The sequence below is a fragment of the Panthera pardus genome, unplaced genomic scaffold (genome assembly GCF_024362965.1).
Source record: "Panthera pardus isolate Hobbes unplaced genomic scaffold, ASM2436296v1 HiC_scaffold_13, whole genome shotgun sequence".
Lineage (NCBI taxonomy): Eukaryota > Metazoa > Chordata > Mammalia > Carnivora > Felidae > Panthera > Panthera pardus.
Genome location: NW_026526688.1, coordinates 126,330,275 through 126,347,729, shown reverse-complemented (window position 1 = coordinate 126,347,729; position 17,455 = coordinate 126,330,275). Strand labels below are relative to the sequence as shown.

General features: G+C 36.4%; 1 protein-coding gene across 14 annotated transcripts in view; it reads left to right on the top strand.

The window, feature by feature from the left end:
- The window catches only part of PDLIM5 (PDZ and LIM domain 5), a 221,788-nt gene that overhangs the window by 165,037 nt on the left and 39,296 nt on the right, over positions 1-17,455 (top strand). For all 14 annotated transcript variants that reach the window (XM_019464010.2, XM_019463992.2, XM_019464027.2 and 11 more), the window contains one exon: positions 2,402-2,589. In XM_019464010.2, the coding sequence (XP_019319555.1) occupies positions 2,402-2,589 (188 nt within the window). The remainder of the gene's footprint in view (positions 1-2,401; positions 2,590-17,455) is intronic.

Genomic DNA, 17,455 nt, shown 5'->3' with positions numbered 1-17,455 from the left:
CTCTCTGCTCCTCCCCCACTCAATTCTGTCTCTCTCTCAAAAATAAACATTAAAATTTTTTTTTAAAAATAAAGAAGGTGATGGCTCTGTTACACTTGAATTTGAGAGAACAATAATAGGGAATGATATGTCAAGAAAGTTAAACTAGCTCTAGTATGATTTTTCAAAACTGTTTAGTGTCAGAGGCACCCCAGGACCACCCCCAGGTTTGATGATTCACTAGAGGACTTACAGAATTGGGTATATAGTTGTACTTATGACTAAGATTTATTATGGTACAAGAATACAAAGCAAAATCAGCAAGGGGAAAGGGTACATGGGATCAAGTCCAGAAGAAAAGACACTCAAGTTTCCAAAAGTCCTTTCTCAGTGAGGTCACACAGGATGTGTTCCTTCCTATAGCAGTGAGCTGTGACAAAACGTTCAAAATGTTGTTTACTGGAAAAGCTCATTAGAAACTGAGTACGTAAGACAAACTTTTTTTTTTTTAACTTTTTTTTTGATGTTTATTTTTGAGAGAGGAAGACAGGGAGAGACAGAGTGTGGGCAAGCAGGGCAGGGGCAGAGAGAGAGAGAGACACAGAATCTGAAGCAGGCTCCAGGCTCTGAGCCATCAGCACAGACCCCAACTTGGGTCTGGAACCCATGAACCATGAGATCATGACCTGAAGTCAGATCTGAGCTGAAGTCAGATGCTCAACTGACTGAGCCACCCAGGCGCCCAAGACAAACTTTTATTGGGGCTCCTTATTTTGTCACCCTGTGCCTAGTTTATACTGTAAGTCCAGACTCTCAGAAGGAAAGCAGGTGTTCAGCATAAACCATGTTGTTTATACAGTTTAGGCACAGTGAGCTACTCTTATCTTTTAGAAAAAGTTTTATATGACTGTAGGGAACTGTTTACTGGCCAAGTTCTCAAATGCCAGTTAGAGGCCAACCTTACAAGTGGCCTTCCTAAGACTAGGCAGTTTCAGGTCTGCTTTGTTAGTTTTCATCCCAGATTCAAGAGCATTGGAAAAATTAGGTATTATTTTTTTTTTCTAAGTTTACTCATTTATTTTGAGAGAAAACGAGAGAGAGAGATTGAGGAAGAGACAGAGAGAGAGAGAAAGGGGCAGAGAGAAAGAGGAAGAGAGGATCCCAAGCAGGCCACAGGGCTCGATCTCATGAACCTTGTGATCTTGACCTGAGCTGAAATGAAGAGTTGGATGCTCAATTGACTGAAGTCACCCACACCACCCCAGGTGCCCAGGAACCCCTAGAATGGTAGTATAGTGGTCATGATTGAATTTGAAATTTCTTTTCATTGAAATAATCTCAACCAAAGCAGTATAATTAAGGGCACTTATTTCACTGGTCATTAATTAGTATCCTATCTTTATTGATCTATTCCTCCAGCTGTTTGTTTCAATTATGGAAGGACTTGAGTTTCTGTGCATGGAATTATTTAAGCAACCAGTACCTTGATTTTTGCTCAGAAGTTAGTATAATGTATTCTTATTGTTGTTACAATAATTATTATTGTGATACTTCACTTGAGAGGAACTGCTATAGTATTATATCATTCCAAAGTACATATTTTATAATTTGAGCTACTTAAAATGAGTTTTTTTGAAATGACAATATATAATTATAAATAACAAATGACAGGGTAATAAAAAGCCATATGGTCTTCTAACTCAAACTGAAACCGGCACAGATGAGGCCTCCTGTTAAGCAAGTAAATAACTTTGAGTGAGGACAGTGGCGGTTTTGTCTTGTTTATCTGTGTTATGAACACACAACATTGTATGTTCTATTAAGCAGGGGATGTTATCTCTTGTTTACCACTCTGTGGCCAGTGCTGAGCACAATGTCTGGCATGTAATAGGTGCTTAAATGTTTATTCAATGAATGAATAAGTGAGTGAGTATGTGAGTGAAAAGAGTGACTGTTAAGATGTCAGGAAAACTTAGTTCATAAAACTCCAGAAGAATGTGAGAAGGAGGGGGAAGAGATATCTATGCCATTTCATAGAGATTATAAGGGATTCTTTACTAATTAATTGTTTTAATCTAGATGACTCTTCTGAAATGTTGAAATAAGAATAGGAAGAGAGAAATAGCTTCTTTTTCGAAGGGGTTGGGTGTAACAATGTTTTAATAGCCTAATTTCTCCTGGTAGACCTTTTAAAGAGAATTTGCAAAGTAGTGAACAAATGTAATCTGACTCCTTTCCTCCTTTCCTGTTTTGTTTTGTTTGTTTCAAAGAAAGATGGTCCCTCAGTCATGGTTTTCTTTTTTAAAATATCCATTAATAATTTTTATTTTCCTTAGAGATTTAATAGATTGAGAAAAGAAAGGCTCATTGCTAAGTCAGACTGCTATCACTTCACCAAAGCGTTTCCTTGTTTCCTTTCTAGCAACACCCAGGAGACTCCTCAGCAATTGGTCCCATCAGTAGCTTCAGCTCGGAGCATGCCTGAGAGACAGGAGAGCCCAGCGGCCACTAGACCAGGGGTGGCTGGTCTCACAACTGCTGCTGCCTTCAAACCTCCAGGATCCACCAACGTTATCAAATCTCCAAGCTGGCAACAGCCAAACCAAGCAGGTGGGCCAAAGAAATCTCTTGCTTTTTGTTTTTCTTAAGTGTAATTATGAAAATATCTTCTAGGACGTATGATAGAATTCATGGGTCAAGAAACCCATTCTTGACCATCTCAGCTTTAAAAAGGACTGCATAGAATAGCTATAGCTGTTTTCCTCTGAGGTGTCTCATAAACGTTCTGTGTGTGTGTTTGATAGAATTGCCATTTGCTACTCATAATTATAGCAATTTCTTTGTTTCCCAGATTACTCAAGAAACATGTGTGAATTGTAAACTTGGGGTCTTACTAACGAACTGTATTGATGGAAGTTTAGCCTTGGAAATACAGTATTTTAGTTTTGATGATATATACAAAATAACAACAGCAGAAGCATTTATTGTCATCAACCACTGAAGAAGGAATCTTTGCCTTCTTGTCCTCTGAAGATTTATGAGGCAGAATTGCAAGAAGGTTACAGTACCAAAAAGAGCACATATTTTATTTTATTTTAATTCTATTTAATTTTAATTTATTTAAGTATAGTTGACATATAATGTTAAGTATTTTCAGCTGTACCACATAGTGTTTTGACAGTTCTATACATTATGCTGTACTCACCACAATAAATGTAGTTACCGTTTGTCACCATATAACATATTATTGACCATAGATACCCTATGCTGTACTTTTTATCCCTGTGACTTATTTTATAACTGGAAATTTGTACTTGTTAGTCCCTTTCACCTATTTCACCCAGCCCCTCAGTGCCCTTACCCTCTGGCAACCACCATTTAGTTCTCTGTATTTATGATTCTGTTTGTTTATTTATCTGTTTATTCATTTTTTTTTTAATTCCACACATAAGTGAAATCCTATGGTATTTGTCTTTCTCTGACTTATTTTACTTAGCATAAAACCCTTCAGGTCCATCCATGTTGTTACCAAAAGGCAGGATCTCATTCTTTTTTATGGCTGAGTTCCATTATATATATATACACACCACATCTTTTTTATCCGTTCATCTGTTGATGGACACCTGGGCTACTTTCACACATTGGTTATTATAAATAATGCTATAGTAAACAAAGGGATTGCATATATTTTTTTGAAATAATATTTCTGTTTTCTTTGGGTAAATACCCAGTAGTGGAATTACTAGATCATATGATATTTCTATTTTTAGGTTTTTGAGGAATGTCCATATTCTTTTCCACCATGGTTGAACTAAATTGCATTCCCACCAGTAGTGCACAAGAGTTCCCTATTCTCCATATCCTTGCCAACACTTGTTATGTCTTGTCTTTTTGATTTTAGCCATTCTGACAGGTGGAAGGTGAGATGTCATTGTGGTTTTGATTTGCATTTGCCTGATGATTAGTGATGTTGAGCATCTTTTCATGTGTCTCTTGGCATCCGTATGTCTTCTTGGAAAAATTTTTATTGAAGTCCTCTGCCCATTTTTTATCGGATTATTTGTTTTTTGGTGTTGACTTGTTTAAATTCTTTATATATCTTAGATATTAACACCTTATTAGATCATTTGCAAATATCCTCTCCCATTCAGTAGGTTGCCTTTTCGTTTTGTTAATGATTTCCTTCCTTGATTTTGGTGTAGTCCCAATAGTTTATTTTGGCTTTTGTTTTCCTTGCCAGAGAAGATGTAACTAGAAAAATGTTGTGAAGCCTGATGTCAAAGAGATTACTGCCTGTGTTTTTTAAGGAGTTTTAGGGTTTCAGGTCTCACAGATCTTTTTCTTTTTTTTTAATTTTTTTTTTAACATTTTTTTTTGAGAGAGAGAGCATGAGCAGGGGGAAGGGCAGAGAGAGAGAGGGAAACAGAATCCAAAGCAGACTCGCTCTAAGCTGTCAGCACAGAGTCTGACATGGAGCTCAAATCCACGAACTGTGAAATCATGACCTGAGCTGAAGTCAGATGCTTAACCTACTGCGACACCCAGGTGCCCCACAGGTCTCACAGATCTTTAATCTGTTTTGAGTTATTTTTCTGTATGGTAGAAGAAAGTGGTCCCCTTTCATTCTTTTGCATTTAATTGTCCAGTTTTCCCAGGAGTATTTATTGAAGAGATTAAACTATCTTTCCCCCTATTGTGTGTTCTTGCTTCCTTTGTTGTAGATTAATTGATCATATAAGTATGGGTTTAATTCTGGGATCTGTATCTATTATTCCATTGATCTGTGTATCTGTGTTTTTGCCAGCCAGTACCATACTGTTTTGACTACTATAGCTTTGTGGTATACTTTAAAATCTGGGGCTATGGGGCACCTGGATGGCTCAATCAGTTAAGCCATTGACTCTTGATTTCAGCTCAGGTCATGATCTCATGGTTCATGGGATCGAGCCCCACATTGGGCTCTGCGCTGACAGTTCAGAGCCTGCTTGGGATTCTCTCTTTCCCTCTCTCTTTGCCCCTCCCCTGCTCTGAAAAATAAATAAACAAACTTAAAAAAAAATTTGGGACTGTGATACCTACAGCTTTGCTCCTTTTTCTCAACATTGCTTTGTCTATTCAGGGTCTTCTCTTTTTCCATACAAATTTTAGAATTGTTTGGTCTAGTTTTGTGAAAAATACTATTTGGATTTTGGTAGGGATTGCATTGAATCTGTAGATTGTTTGGGTAGTATGGATATTTTTAACAATAGTAACTCTCCCAGTTCATGAATATAGAATACCTTCCCATTTGTTTGTATAATCTTCAGTTTCTTTCATCAGCGTTTATAGTTTTCAGAGTACAGTTCTTTTACCTTCTTGGTTAAGTTTATTTCTAGGTATTTTATTATTTTTGGTGCAGTTGCAAATGGGATTATTTTCTTTATTTCTCTTTCTGGTAGTTCATTAGTGTATAGAAATGCAACAGATTTTTGTGCATTAATTTTGTATCCTGCAACTTTACTAAATTTTTTTATTAGTTCTAAGAGTTCTTTGGCAGAGTTTTTAGGCTTTTCTGTACATACTATCATGTCATCTGCAAATAGTGACAGTTTTACTTCCTCTCCCAATTTGGATGCCTTTTATCTCTTTTTCTTGTCTGATTGCTGTGACTAGGACTATGATATGTACTATGTAGAATCCAAATGGGGAGAGTGGACATTCTTGTCTTGTTCTTGATCTTCGAGGAAAAGCTGTTAGTTTTTCACCATTGAATATGATTGAATATGATGTTAGCATTGGGTTTGTCATAAACAGCCTTTATTATGTGAAGGTATATTCCCTATAATTCTACTTTGTGGAGAGTTTTTATCATGAACAGATGTTGAACTTTGTCAAATACTTTTTTCTGCATCTAATGAGATGATCATGTGGTTTTTATCCCTCATTTTGTTATAGAGAGAGAGCATTCGAATAATAAGAGGGAACAACCTGGGCTTTATCTGGAAACCTGAATTTTCGATCACTTCTACCAATAGCTTTAAGTAAAGTCACTTAACTTCTTTGACCCTCTGTTTTCTGATCTGTAAAATCAAGGCAGACTAAATAATCCCCTGTTTCTCCTAAAATGAATAAAAGTGATAGTTACAGGACTAAAGGACTCCTCTTAACAAGAAGATGGGATCATATACTTAAGTGCCTCTAGTTCCAAACCCTCAGCCTTCGTCTCTTCTCACTCTTTACACTCCCTGGATGATCTGTCATCCAGATTCCTTTTACAACCTAGCCACTGATAATTTAGGGTCCTCTCAGTCCTGAGCTCCATATCCTCAAATTTGTTGACCTACTTGCTGTTTCCATGTGGCACCTTAAATGCAGCATGTCCAGAAATATTATTACCTAACCCTGGGAATGGTACATCCACTAGTCACCAAAGCTCCAGCGTAATCTTGAGACCTCCCACCTCTTACCCCCACGTTTTCACAGTAACTAACACCTAATGATTTTACTTCTTAGTATTTCTCAAGTTTCTTCTCTCCTCTCTGTGGTGAGAGCCATTGCCTTGGTCCGAGCTTTTGTCATTGCAAACAGCTTGTAAGTAGTTTCCCTGTCTTCTCACCCCATCAGTCTGTCCTCCATACTGCAGCAGATATCTTTGTAGAACTCTGATTTGCCCATGTTCCTCTCCTGTTGCAGATGCTTTACTGTGTTTCTCCATCCCTTAACTTACCACGGAAGTCCACTTTCACTTTGGCTCCTGCTAACTTCTCAGTGTCGTCTCCCACTGCTTCCAATTTGTAATCTGTGCCATAGCCTTACTAAAGCATCTCAAGTTACTGACACATGCCATGCTACCTTGCCTTAGAATGCTCTAGTCCTTCTTTAGAGAATGTGCTTTTTACCTAGACTGCTACTGAATTCTAGCCTTTCCTCATCAGTGTTGGGAAAAGTATTGATTGAATATATAGAAGGGTCTGCTTTTAAATCTATATATGTATATATATAGATTTTTTTAAAATATATATATATATTTTAAGAATTGCTTTAATGATTGATCATTTATTATTATTTAAGACTCATTTTACAGTTGTAAGAGTGATTTTTTAGTTAATTTAGGAATTCTGTCTTTTGATTTGTAATTTTCCAGTGTTTAAACATATCAGACACTAACTTTGTTTATTATTAATAAATTATCTTTAGACAAATACTAATTATTTATATTAAAATTTATTTCATAGTGTCATTTTGAATGGTTTTGAATTGTTATGTGTTACTAATTTTGCAAGGATAAGCTAAAATTTTTTGTCGGAGGGGAAACAACAAATAGGCCATTGCATATGGTCTGAGCTATTTTAAAGAAATGACTGTCGTCTAACTTTCAAAAACTTAAAATATTCAGTCTGATATCATTAGCTTCTGAAATTTCTAGACTGTTAATTGATTTAGCAAGACCTCTTCTCTTGGGGGAAAATGCTGACATCTCAACCCCATAGTTTGTTGTTTTTTTTAAATTTTTTGATGTCTTTTTTTTTTTTTTTAATTTTTGAAAGAGCACAAGTGGGGGTGGAGGTGGGCAGAGAGAGAGGGAAAGAGGATTCGAAGCGGGCTCTGCACTGACAGGCTGACAGCAGCCAGCCCGATGTGGGGCTTGAACTCCAGAACCGCGAGATCATGACCTGAGCCAAAGTCAGATGCTCAACCGACTGAGCCACCGAGGCGCCTCCAGCCCATACATTTTTAATTATTTACCACTTACTTGAAGTTTATCTATGACTCGATATTTGCTGCAATTATTTTGTATGTGCATTAGAATATAGAGAGTAATTTTAAGAAAAATCTCTTTGGTGTAGTAATTGGAAGGGAACAGGAGAATGTTTCTTAAAAGTGAGGGAAAAACTATATGAGGTAGAAACTAACATTAACTTTGTGCACTGCAGAGGGCAGAAAATATACGTACTGCTTTTGGAAATTCAGAAACTGTGGTTAAAATAACCACTCTTTTAAAGTGAAAAGAAAAAATCCCAATTGAGGTGGAACTCCTGGAGAATACACTACAGCAAAATTACCACAAGAGGGCAACAGAATCCTGTCTTCTCTGAGTGTAATTTGCAGTTAATCAAAGCAGTCAAATAACACAACTATAATCATGATTCATATGGTTAGTATTTAAAATACTGTACTTCTTACAGAAAATACAAGTGAATTTAATTTGAGCAAAACTATAGCAGTATAAAATACTACACATTATATAACGTTAGAAAGCATTAATATTATAAAAAGAAAACACGTTTTGCCATTGTGAATCATAGTTGAATTATATCGTGATGCTTAGCTCAAATTAGAAAATATTTGCAGAACTCTTGCTGTTTATCTTGCTCTAGGTGCTGCAAACTGGCATTTAATGTGTACTATGCAATGTAAAAGTTACTTATTTTACACTATTTTGTAAAAATTGTAAAACAAATGTAAAATGCCCAGCCATGCAAATTGTTGTATTCCACTCTACCTAATAGTATACCATGAAAAACAAAACAAAAACACCTCAGCATCTATTCTTACTCTTTGATAAGTTTAAGAGCATTCTAATGCAAATGAAAAGGTTATTTGATTTACAAGGGGAGAGCTGTCTCATTGGGGGTTCTCATGTTCTTCACGGTTCACCTGTGAAAACTACATTGTGAAAACTACACATTGTGTAGTTTCACATTGTGAAAACTACAATGAAGGGGAGGCAAAAGCTGGAGAGGCCAGTTGCTGGCGGGTGGACTCAGAATAAAGCATTGGTTTCTCTCACACAGAACTTCAGGCTTCTTTCTCTTGATAGTTTATAGCTGTGCTCTAATGTGGGAGATAAAGATCCCCCCCCCCCCGACATCATTCAAATAGTGACTTTTATCAATGATGTCGTTTTAGCATAATTCCTAAAGTTGTGTGAGAAGGATGAGATAAAAATTACTAAATTGCAGTCTATAACTGGCTTGGTTGATCATGAAATCAGTTTAATGGATCATAGCCAGTATTTTCATTAAAAAATGAAATAAAATAGGGGTGCCTGGGTGGCTCAGTCAGTTGAGCATCCAAACTCTTGATTTTGGCTCGGGTGATGATCCCAGGCTCGTGGGATCGAGCCCCGCTTTCCAGCTCTGCGCTGAGTGTGGTCTGCCTGAGATTCTCTCTCCCTCTACCCTTCTCCCTGGCTTGTGTGCATGTGCACACACACTCACTCTCTCTCTCTCTCAAAAATAATTTAAAATAAATGAAATAAAATAGAATATATAAGAATATTTTAATATATTAAGTATTTTACGTAGTAAGGGTAGGTATCATGTTAGGAAAATGTGGTTTTAGTTTATACATGCATGGAAGTAAGTATACAAACATGTATTTTGGGTCACAGTGTTTCTTACTATGTTTTAGTAGTTAAAACACTTGGAAGCCATTTATTTAAATAAGTATTAGACATACTTTTGTATATCAGATGAGTAATGTAGTTTGGAAATGATAGCCCTCCCCAAACTGCATTGAAAGGGCTGATTGAATTTTTAACACCTACTAGTGTGTTCTGAATCTGTCATAGGATTCCATTACTTCCCCTGAAGTTCTGACTTTGAATCTTAGAGCCTTTCATTTGTGATGTTATATAGCTTGTGTTACCCAAGAACTTAGTAATGCTATACCAGTTGATAAAGAGTAACTAGGTGTATTTGTAACAGCATTATAGTTTGATTGGATCATCTTCGTTTTCTCAGGCATGTATTTTAACATACACCACCACACATACACAGACTTGTCCATGACTGGCAAAGACCTGACTATTTTAGGATGCAGGGTGTTCAGGAGTTCATAGTCTGCATGAAAGTGTTAAGACACAAAAGAAGTAAGAATCCAAGCTTGAGTTTTATGTAAGCTAGCAAATACTGCTTCCTACTTGCCCTGTGCCTTTAATACTTTCATAATTCAGATGTAGTAGTCCCTTTGGAAATATTAACTTGATCTAGGAAGATTCATAAAAGGTGACATTCTTCTTGTTGGTTTTCAGAATTGGGGATTTATACTTTTTTAAACTTACATTTTAATTCACTATATTTGTATGTCTAATAGATTTTGTAATGCTTGAAATCTTCACATTGAATATAATTAATAAGTGGTTAGATAGGTATTTTCAAGCCTTCATAAATTTTATGGTTTAACTTACAAATATGTTCCCGTGTTTATATAGGTGATCTAATTTGCTGTGTAATGTTTTCCTTAGACTCTCTGTAGGTTATGGATTCCATATTGGGTAAGTTTAGTTCATTTGATGCAAATATAAAATACTACTATCTTACCAAATATAGTCAGATATTCTTCACAAATCCAGTCTTAAAGTCATGAGGAGCCATTAGATTTTGGAAGCACATCAGTTTTCTAACTTTAGTTTAATTATATACAAAATGAGAATGTCTAATTCATTAAGATTAGGGATGTTGTTCCTCGAACCCACTTTGCTGACAGGTAGTGGTTCTGAAAAATAAGAGTGCCTCCCCTGTGGGGCATGAAATTCAGAAGGCCAGGGGTGTTCCCTAAATGGAGCATTTGAGCCTTCAGTTTCTTTATCTGTTAAAATAAGGGGCTAAAAGAGTCCCCCATAACATTGTTGTTATGTACGTATACATATATACACAAACGATATAACACATATTGAAGTTTGTGGTACATAGACGGGTACTCAAGAAAGATTAAGTTTTTACCCCTCTCTTCCTGGTAGTGACAGCATTAATAACTTATACTGTTACCATCTAGCAGAACAGTTCTGCTCCTGTGACTTCTCTGCTTGAAAATGTTTTGGGCTCTCTGCTTCCCACACATTAAATGTTTGGCTTCTTAACAGAGCTTATGGTCCCTTTATTGCCTGTGCCAACCTTCTTCTCCAGCCTATTTTGTAGTACAGTTCTTCACATTCTCTGCAGTCGTGTCACACAGTTCAAGAGTTCATACCATTCCTTGGGCACACACCTCTGTACTTGGTAAAGCTGCTCCTTTTATTTAAATGCTTTTCCACTCTTCCACCCCTGAAAAATTTCTCTTCACTCTTTGAGACCAGATGTTATCTCCTTTGTGAACCTTTCCTGAGCCCTCTGAATAATTGGCTATTCTTTTTCTCTGTCCCTACAAAATGTTGATGATGGCTTTATTATAGCATCCATCATATTCATTGTAATTGTTTACATATGTGTCTTTTACCACTGTTTTTAGATCCCCTTAAGGACAGGGACCAAGTCTTACTACTCTTTGTTGTACAGTACCTAAACAATACCCAGCACAGTTCGTAGGCCTTTGGTAAATGTTAGTGGCTGAGTAGGTGAGTGGGTGGATAGGTCGGTTTGTCTTATTTTGAACATCTTCTTCGTATATTTTGAGGAATTCACAGGACATTGTTCTTTCCTCCTACCAGACTTGAAATTCCCACTAGTCATTGAGCAGAGGTGGACGTGCTGTCTGCCAAAGGCTGCCATTAAAAACTACACATATGCCCAGGGAGCAGAGGACTCCACTCTCCTTGAAGCATTAAACTGCCATTAAGACTTTAGAGTTGTGTGTATACAGTACTATAACTAGTACTGTATTATTTATTTCCAGTAACTAAAAAATTAGTAATAGATCTGAAGCCCTGTTTTCTTTTTTTCTTTTTTTTTTTTTTTTTTTAATGTTTTTATTTATTTTTGAGACAGAGAGAGACAGAGCATGAACGGGGGAGGGTCAGAGAGAGAGGGAGACACAGAATCCGAAACAGGCTCCAGGCTCTGAGCTGTCAGCCCAGAGCCCGATGCGGGGCTCGAACTCAAGGACCGCGAGATAGTGACCTGAGCCGAAGTCGGACGCTCAACCGACTGAGCCATCCAGGCGCCCCAGAAGCCCTGTTTTCTTAAAAAATATGGGAATATATGGCCTATAAGGAACCAAGCAGTGGAATGCAGAGGAAATATTAGGCATAGTTGTTCATTTTATCAAGGTGGACAAATTAACTTGGATGCAAAGCACCAGTAAATAATAGAAATTAGCAAAAAAAGGAGCAAAGAGTTAAGTCAGATTACAAGTTCCAGATCGGACAAGGAGGTCTTAATGGAGAGGGAAGAAAGATACCAGTAAAGTTCCAATGATACAATCTTGAGATACAATATTTGTTTATATTAGTTTATAGTGGAGTCATATTTTATGCAAGAATAGGGTGTTCATGTTTATGCCTAAAGCAAAATCGTATCACATAGCAGTGTCCCTTGAATATTTTTAGGAAGAGGCCAAGTTGGAGAGGGAACAATGTATGCAGAAGCTCTCGGAGAACTTGGCTCAAGTCATTCAGTCTAGATAGTGGCCAGAAAGAAAGTTGGATGGGCTAGTGGGGGTCTGGTCAGAAAAGGGCTTTGAAAGTAAGACTGGGGATTGATGCAGAAAGGAAGCCCTTAAAAGATTTGTAAACTGGAAAGTGACCATCAGATTTGCAATCATTAAAAGATCATTAATAGTGTTAATGGGTTTAAAAGCTCATTATGACCTCAGTGTGGAGATTAAGATTGGAGTCCTGGTGACTAAAGAGGTTGTTGAGATAATCCAGGATAGAGATGCTGATAATGAATATTACCCTGTGCAGTGGGAATGGGAATGGAGAGAATTCCAAGGGCAAGAGAATGCAGTTTAATACTTTAACCTGATGGGGAGGCAAGTTCTAACCATTGCTCTTCAGGGAGCTTTATTCCCTTTAGAGCATTTATCCTGTATTAAAACACTGGTAGGGGAGGTGCCTGTGTGGCTCAATCAGTTAAGCATCTGACTCTTGATTTCGACTCAGGTCATCGTCTCACAGTTTGTGTTGGGCTCCATGCTGATGGCACAGAGACTGCTTAGAATTCTGTCTGTCTGTCTGTCTGTCTGTCTCTGCCCTACCCTCCCTCCCTCCCTCCCTCCCTCTCTCTCTCAAAAATAAATAAATAAATATTTAAAAAAACAACTTTGAAACACTGGTAGGGATTGTATTTGGCTTAGAGAAACTATACTTGGCTTTGAGTAAGTCAGATTATGGCACAGAAAATTGATTGAATATGTCTCTAGTTTTTGGGTTTTTTTTTTAATGTGTCTAGTTACAAAATATAAATGTGGGTTGTATCTTGTACTTGAGAAATAAGTTAAACATAACTAGTCTATTTTTGCAGCATTTCCTTAGGCAAGTACATTGATTTCCCCATCATTTTCTAAATGTTGACTCTCTTTCAATTCTTTATAGTTGCAATCATGAGGTTGGTAGCTTTGGCATTGCACTGCTTGCCTTTCTGGAAGGACTTGTGCTATGTGTGTTGTCATGGAAATAAACATGAGATGGAAAAGGTTTTCTTACAAGACAAAAGAAGAAGAATCCTATAGAGCCCTACCAGTCAAAAATTAAGTACTCATGTTGTTATTTGTATGTAGTTCAGAAAGCTTTAAGTCCATAGATATGCTTACATTTTTTTCCCACTTATTACAGGGTTTTTTTCTTCTTTTCCACTTCCAAAATATATAACTTTTAAAAAAAATGTTTATTTATTTTTGAGAAAGAGAGAACAAGAATGAGCTGAGGAGGGGCAGAGAGAGAGGAGGATAGAGGGTCTGAAGCAGGCTCTGCACTTACAGCAGCGAGCCAGATGCGGGACTCGAATTCATGAACCGTGAAATCATGACCTGAGCCGAAGTCAGACGCTCAACTGACTGAGCCCCCCAGGTGCCCCAAAATATGTAGTTTTAAGAGCGTTTGTGATGGTACTTCAGTGTATTAACACTATTGTAAGTATTTAATAAATAACATAATTTCTTACTCAGAAAATCATTTAGCTATGCAATATTGGCTAATACTATAATCACTGTTTTCTGTAGGAAACTGTGGCCTTATTTCATAAAGCCAATGAAAATAAAAAGCTTTGTTGTGTTTTCTTTTACAGTAGTTAGTATCGTCTAGATGTGCTGAAATTTTTCCTTTTGCTGTTTTCATTAGCAGCGCTTGAAGCTTGCTGGAATGATACCATCTCAGTGCTGTCTTTTTGTATGTACACACAACTCCCTGTTTATTCTTATGTTCCCTGATGTTGGCAAGAAATTACTGGATTTCTTTTTTTACTTTTATTGTTAAATGTGTCCATGGGGGCAGACATTCTATAGAACTGAGGAAAGGAAAGGCATTTAGTTGATGGTGACATACTCCATACACTAGTAGTGTTCTATCATTTAATATTAGACATTTGGAATCTCTGATTCTCCTTATTGAACAAATGTTATCAGATTATATGTATATAAGCCTTTTACTAGTGGATTGCTTTTTTTTTTGAAACAGTTTTAATATATGTGGCAAAAAGCAAGGGCTTTTAACTTACGATGAAATTTATCAAAATTGGTGATTTCTTTTTGAAGACATGAATTATGTTTTGAAGAAGCATAGTGCAAGTAAGCTGTAAATAGAAAAGTTAGGATCATTTGAAGGTCTTTTAGGGACACAGTCAATTTCTTTTGGTCAAATGCAAAAGGGAAAAAGACACAAACGTACTTTTCAAAATGAATATTTAGTTAATTTTAGCTTCTGTTACATCCTTTCATGGGGAATACTCATCATCCCCATTCGGGCAATTGGAACTCAGGAATATAATAGTCATGAAGGGAGCAAAAAAACCTTGCTTAACAGAAAAATTGTGCATATCATTGATTAGTAGCAATAATTATTTTCTATAATACTTTCAGTTAAGTATCTTTTCACTCAGAGTGTGCAATAAGATAATGTCATTAAAATTTTAAATGGGCATCATTTTACCAATGAGGTAACAGAGTCTGAAAGAAGTCAAAGGAATTGTTCAGGGTCCCATAGTGATTTGAACCTAGTTATTTTGACTAAATAGTGTATTTTCTTGTTATCACAAGATAGTATCAATGACTATATTTAAGGAAGACTAACTCTCTATGGAATAGTGCAGAAAGGAGTATTGTTTGCATTGGGAGGATAAACCAAGTGACTAGCAACTTCTAAGGACTGTTTCAAGTAGCATTTTCTTTGTTTCTAAACTTCATTTTCAAAATTTATCTAAGATTCTAGTTAAATGACCCTTTATCATACCCTCCCTCTGTTGTGTGCTACATTTTAGCAATAAAGAAAAGCTTATTTATTCATTATGGACAGAGCTTTGGAGAGATCTGATGTATTCTTTTTTGTTTTTTTTTTTTTTTCAAGGAAGACTCAGATATATTTATGAGATCTGATTAGATCACAGATTGAATGATGTGCATCTCAGTTATAAGTGGATATAAATTCTATCTTTTATTTGAAGTCTAAAGAAGATAGGGGTGAGAAAGGAAATTACTGTTTCTACAACCATCCCAAATTTCATTGTAGGCTTTACGTTACAGTAATAAATCGAGATAACTAGATTTGCTTAGCTAAGATGGATAGATTTATTGGTTCCATTTTAAAATTTTTATATGAATAAGTAAACTGCTACCAGTTGCATATGTTTCATCTCTTCTAATAATGTTTTACTGCCATCTGCTCCCCTGCATTTCGACATCATTAAACTAAACAGTCCACTTGCCGTAAAGGCCTGACTGGAGCTGTCCATTGTCAAAGCTGTGGTGTGAAGCATGTAAAATATGCTTTGTCTTTTTATATAACATGTAGATTTTGGTTTAGAATCACGATTCTCAGGAAAAAATAAAAGTAACAACCATTAACTGCCTTTTTCTCCCCCCATAAACTGGAATTTATTTCTGTGTTGGAAGCTTTCCTGTGCTGACGCAAGAGCACAGTTGTGAAAGCTCTTCTTTCTCCCCATTTTTCCTTCATCCTGAGATTAAAATATTAAATCTTTTCTAAGGGAAGACACCTGGACTTATTCATATATGATTTTCATTAAGAATTATTCCTCGGTTAAGCGTAGGACTTCAGCTCGGGGTCATGATCTCACAGTTTGTGGGTTCGAGCCCTGCGTCGGGCTCTGTGCTGACAGCTCGGAGCCTGGAGCCTGCTTTGGATTCTGTGTCTCCCTCGTTCTCTGCCCCTCCCCCACTCATGCTGTCTGTCTGTCTGTCTGTCTGTCTCTCTCAAAAATAAACATTAAAAAAATTTTTTAAAGAAGAATTATTATTCCTCATTAATTGATGGATGCAGTTTAAACCAGAGGTTGGCAAACTATGACTTTGGTCACCTCTGGCCTACCACCTGTTTTTATAATAAAGTTTTATTGGAGCACTGCCAGGCTCATTTGTTTACATTTGTTACATGATGTCTGTGGCTCCTTCCCTGCTGCAGTGGCATAATTGAGTAGTTGCCAAATAAACCTTACATCCCACAAAACCTAAAATATTTACTCTCTGGCCAGTTACAGAAAAAAATTGCCAAACCTAGGGTTAAACCATAGGAATAAGAAAAATTATGCTTGATGATTCTGTACAATAGATGCAAACTTTTCTGAGTCGTGAGCACCCTTGACAACTCTAATCCGAAGGCACTCTGTTGCCTGTTTGTGAACATCACCTGAGAGAAGATAAAACTCTTTGGGGCAAGCATCTTATTCTTGGGTGTATCTTCCATACCCAAAGAGTTCCTAGATCTCAAACATTGTGTGTGGTCTCTAAGTAGTTTTTGAATGAGTTAATACCTTATTTTTTAAAACAGGTAAGATCTTATGTCAGAGTGTAATTGATATTTGTGAAGCATTTCTTACACATTCAAGAAAGTTAAGTAAACATTTTACTTACACCATCACATTCAAGCCTCTCACATTTTGAGGTAGTTGCTGTTTTACAGGTGAGGAAACTTAACACATGTCTGTGTTTATGGAGCTAGAAATTAGCAGAACAAGGAGCCCGAGTATATCTTAACATTATGCCAGATGTATGGCTTCCTCCAGCATATAATAGCTTTTAAAAGCTTTTAAAAGATGTGAAATTCAAACATAACTTTGGATAATGATAATACAGTTTCACTTATTTTAGAGATTTAATGGCTTTAATTGAGAGAGCTGTCTTAGAGAATTAGTAGTAGTAAAAGAAATGTAAGGAGTATCCCAAGTTTTCAATTTTCCAGTAACTTGTAGTCATCATGAGAGACATTGTTGATATTTGACATGAGGAACGCTCATTAACTTTTAGTCCCCTTTCTGCTTCAGGTTTTGTTTTTTGTTGTTTTTGTTTTTTGTTTTTTTGTGGGGTTTTTTTTGCCTACATTAAAAGAATTCTATTTATATGAGCAACTCAAACCTGAGCTACCTTTCTCCTTTATTTCTGACTGAGATTAGGCTGCTTTCTCACTTGTATAAATAGGTGATAATTGGTAGGAAAATGGTAAAAGCCAAGCCTGTTTGGGTTTCATGTTACTTTGGAAATAAGATATGTCAAAACTCTAGGTATAATATGAGTATAAGTAATTTTTTAATATATGTCCTTTATAGTTTTCTCATTCAAATATAAGCAAAATTTTAAAAATTTAATATTTGAAATAAATTCTTAGCTT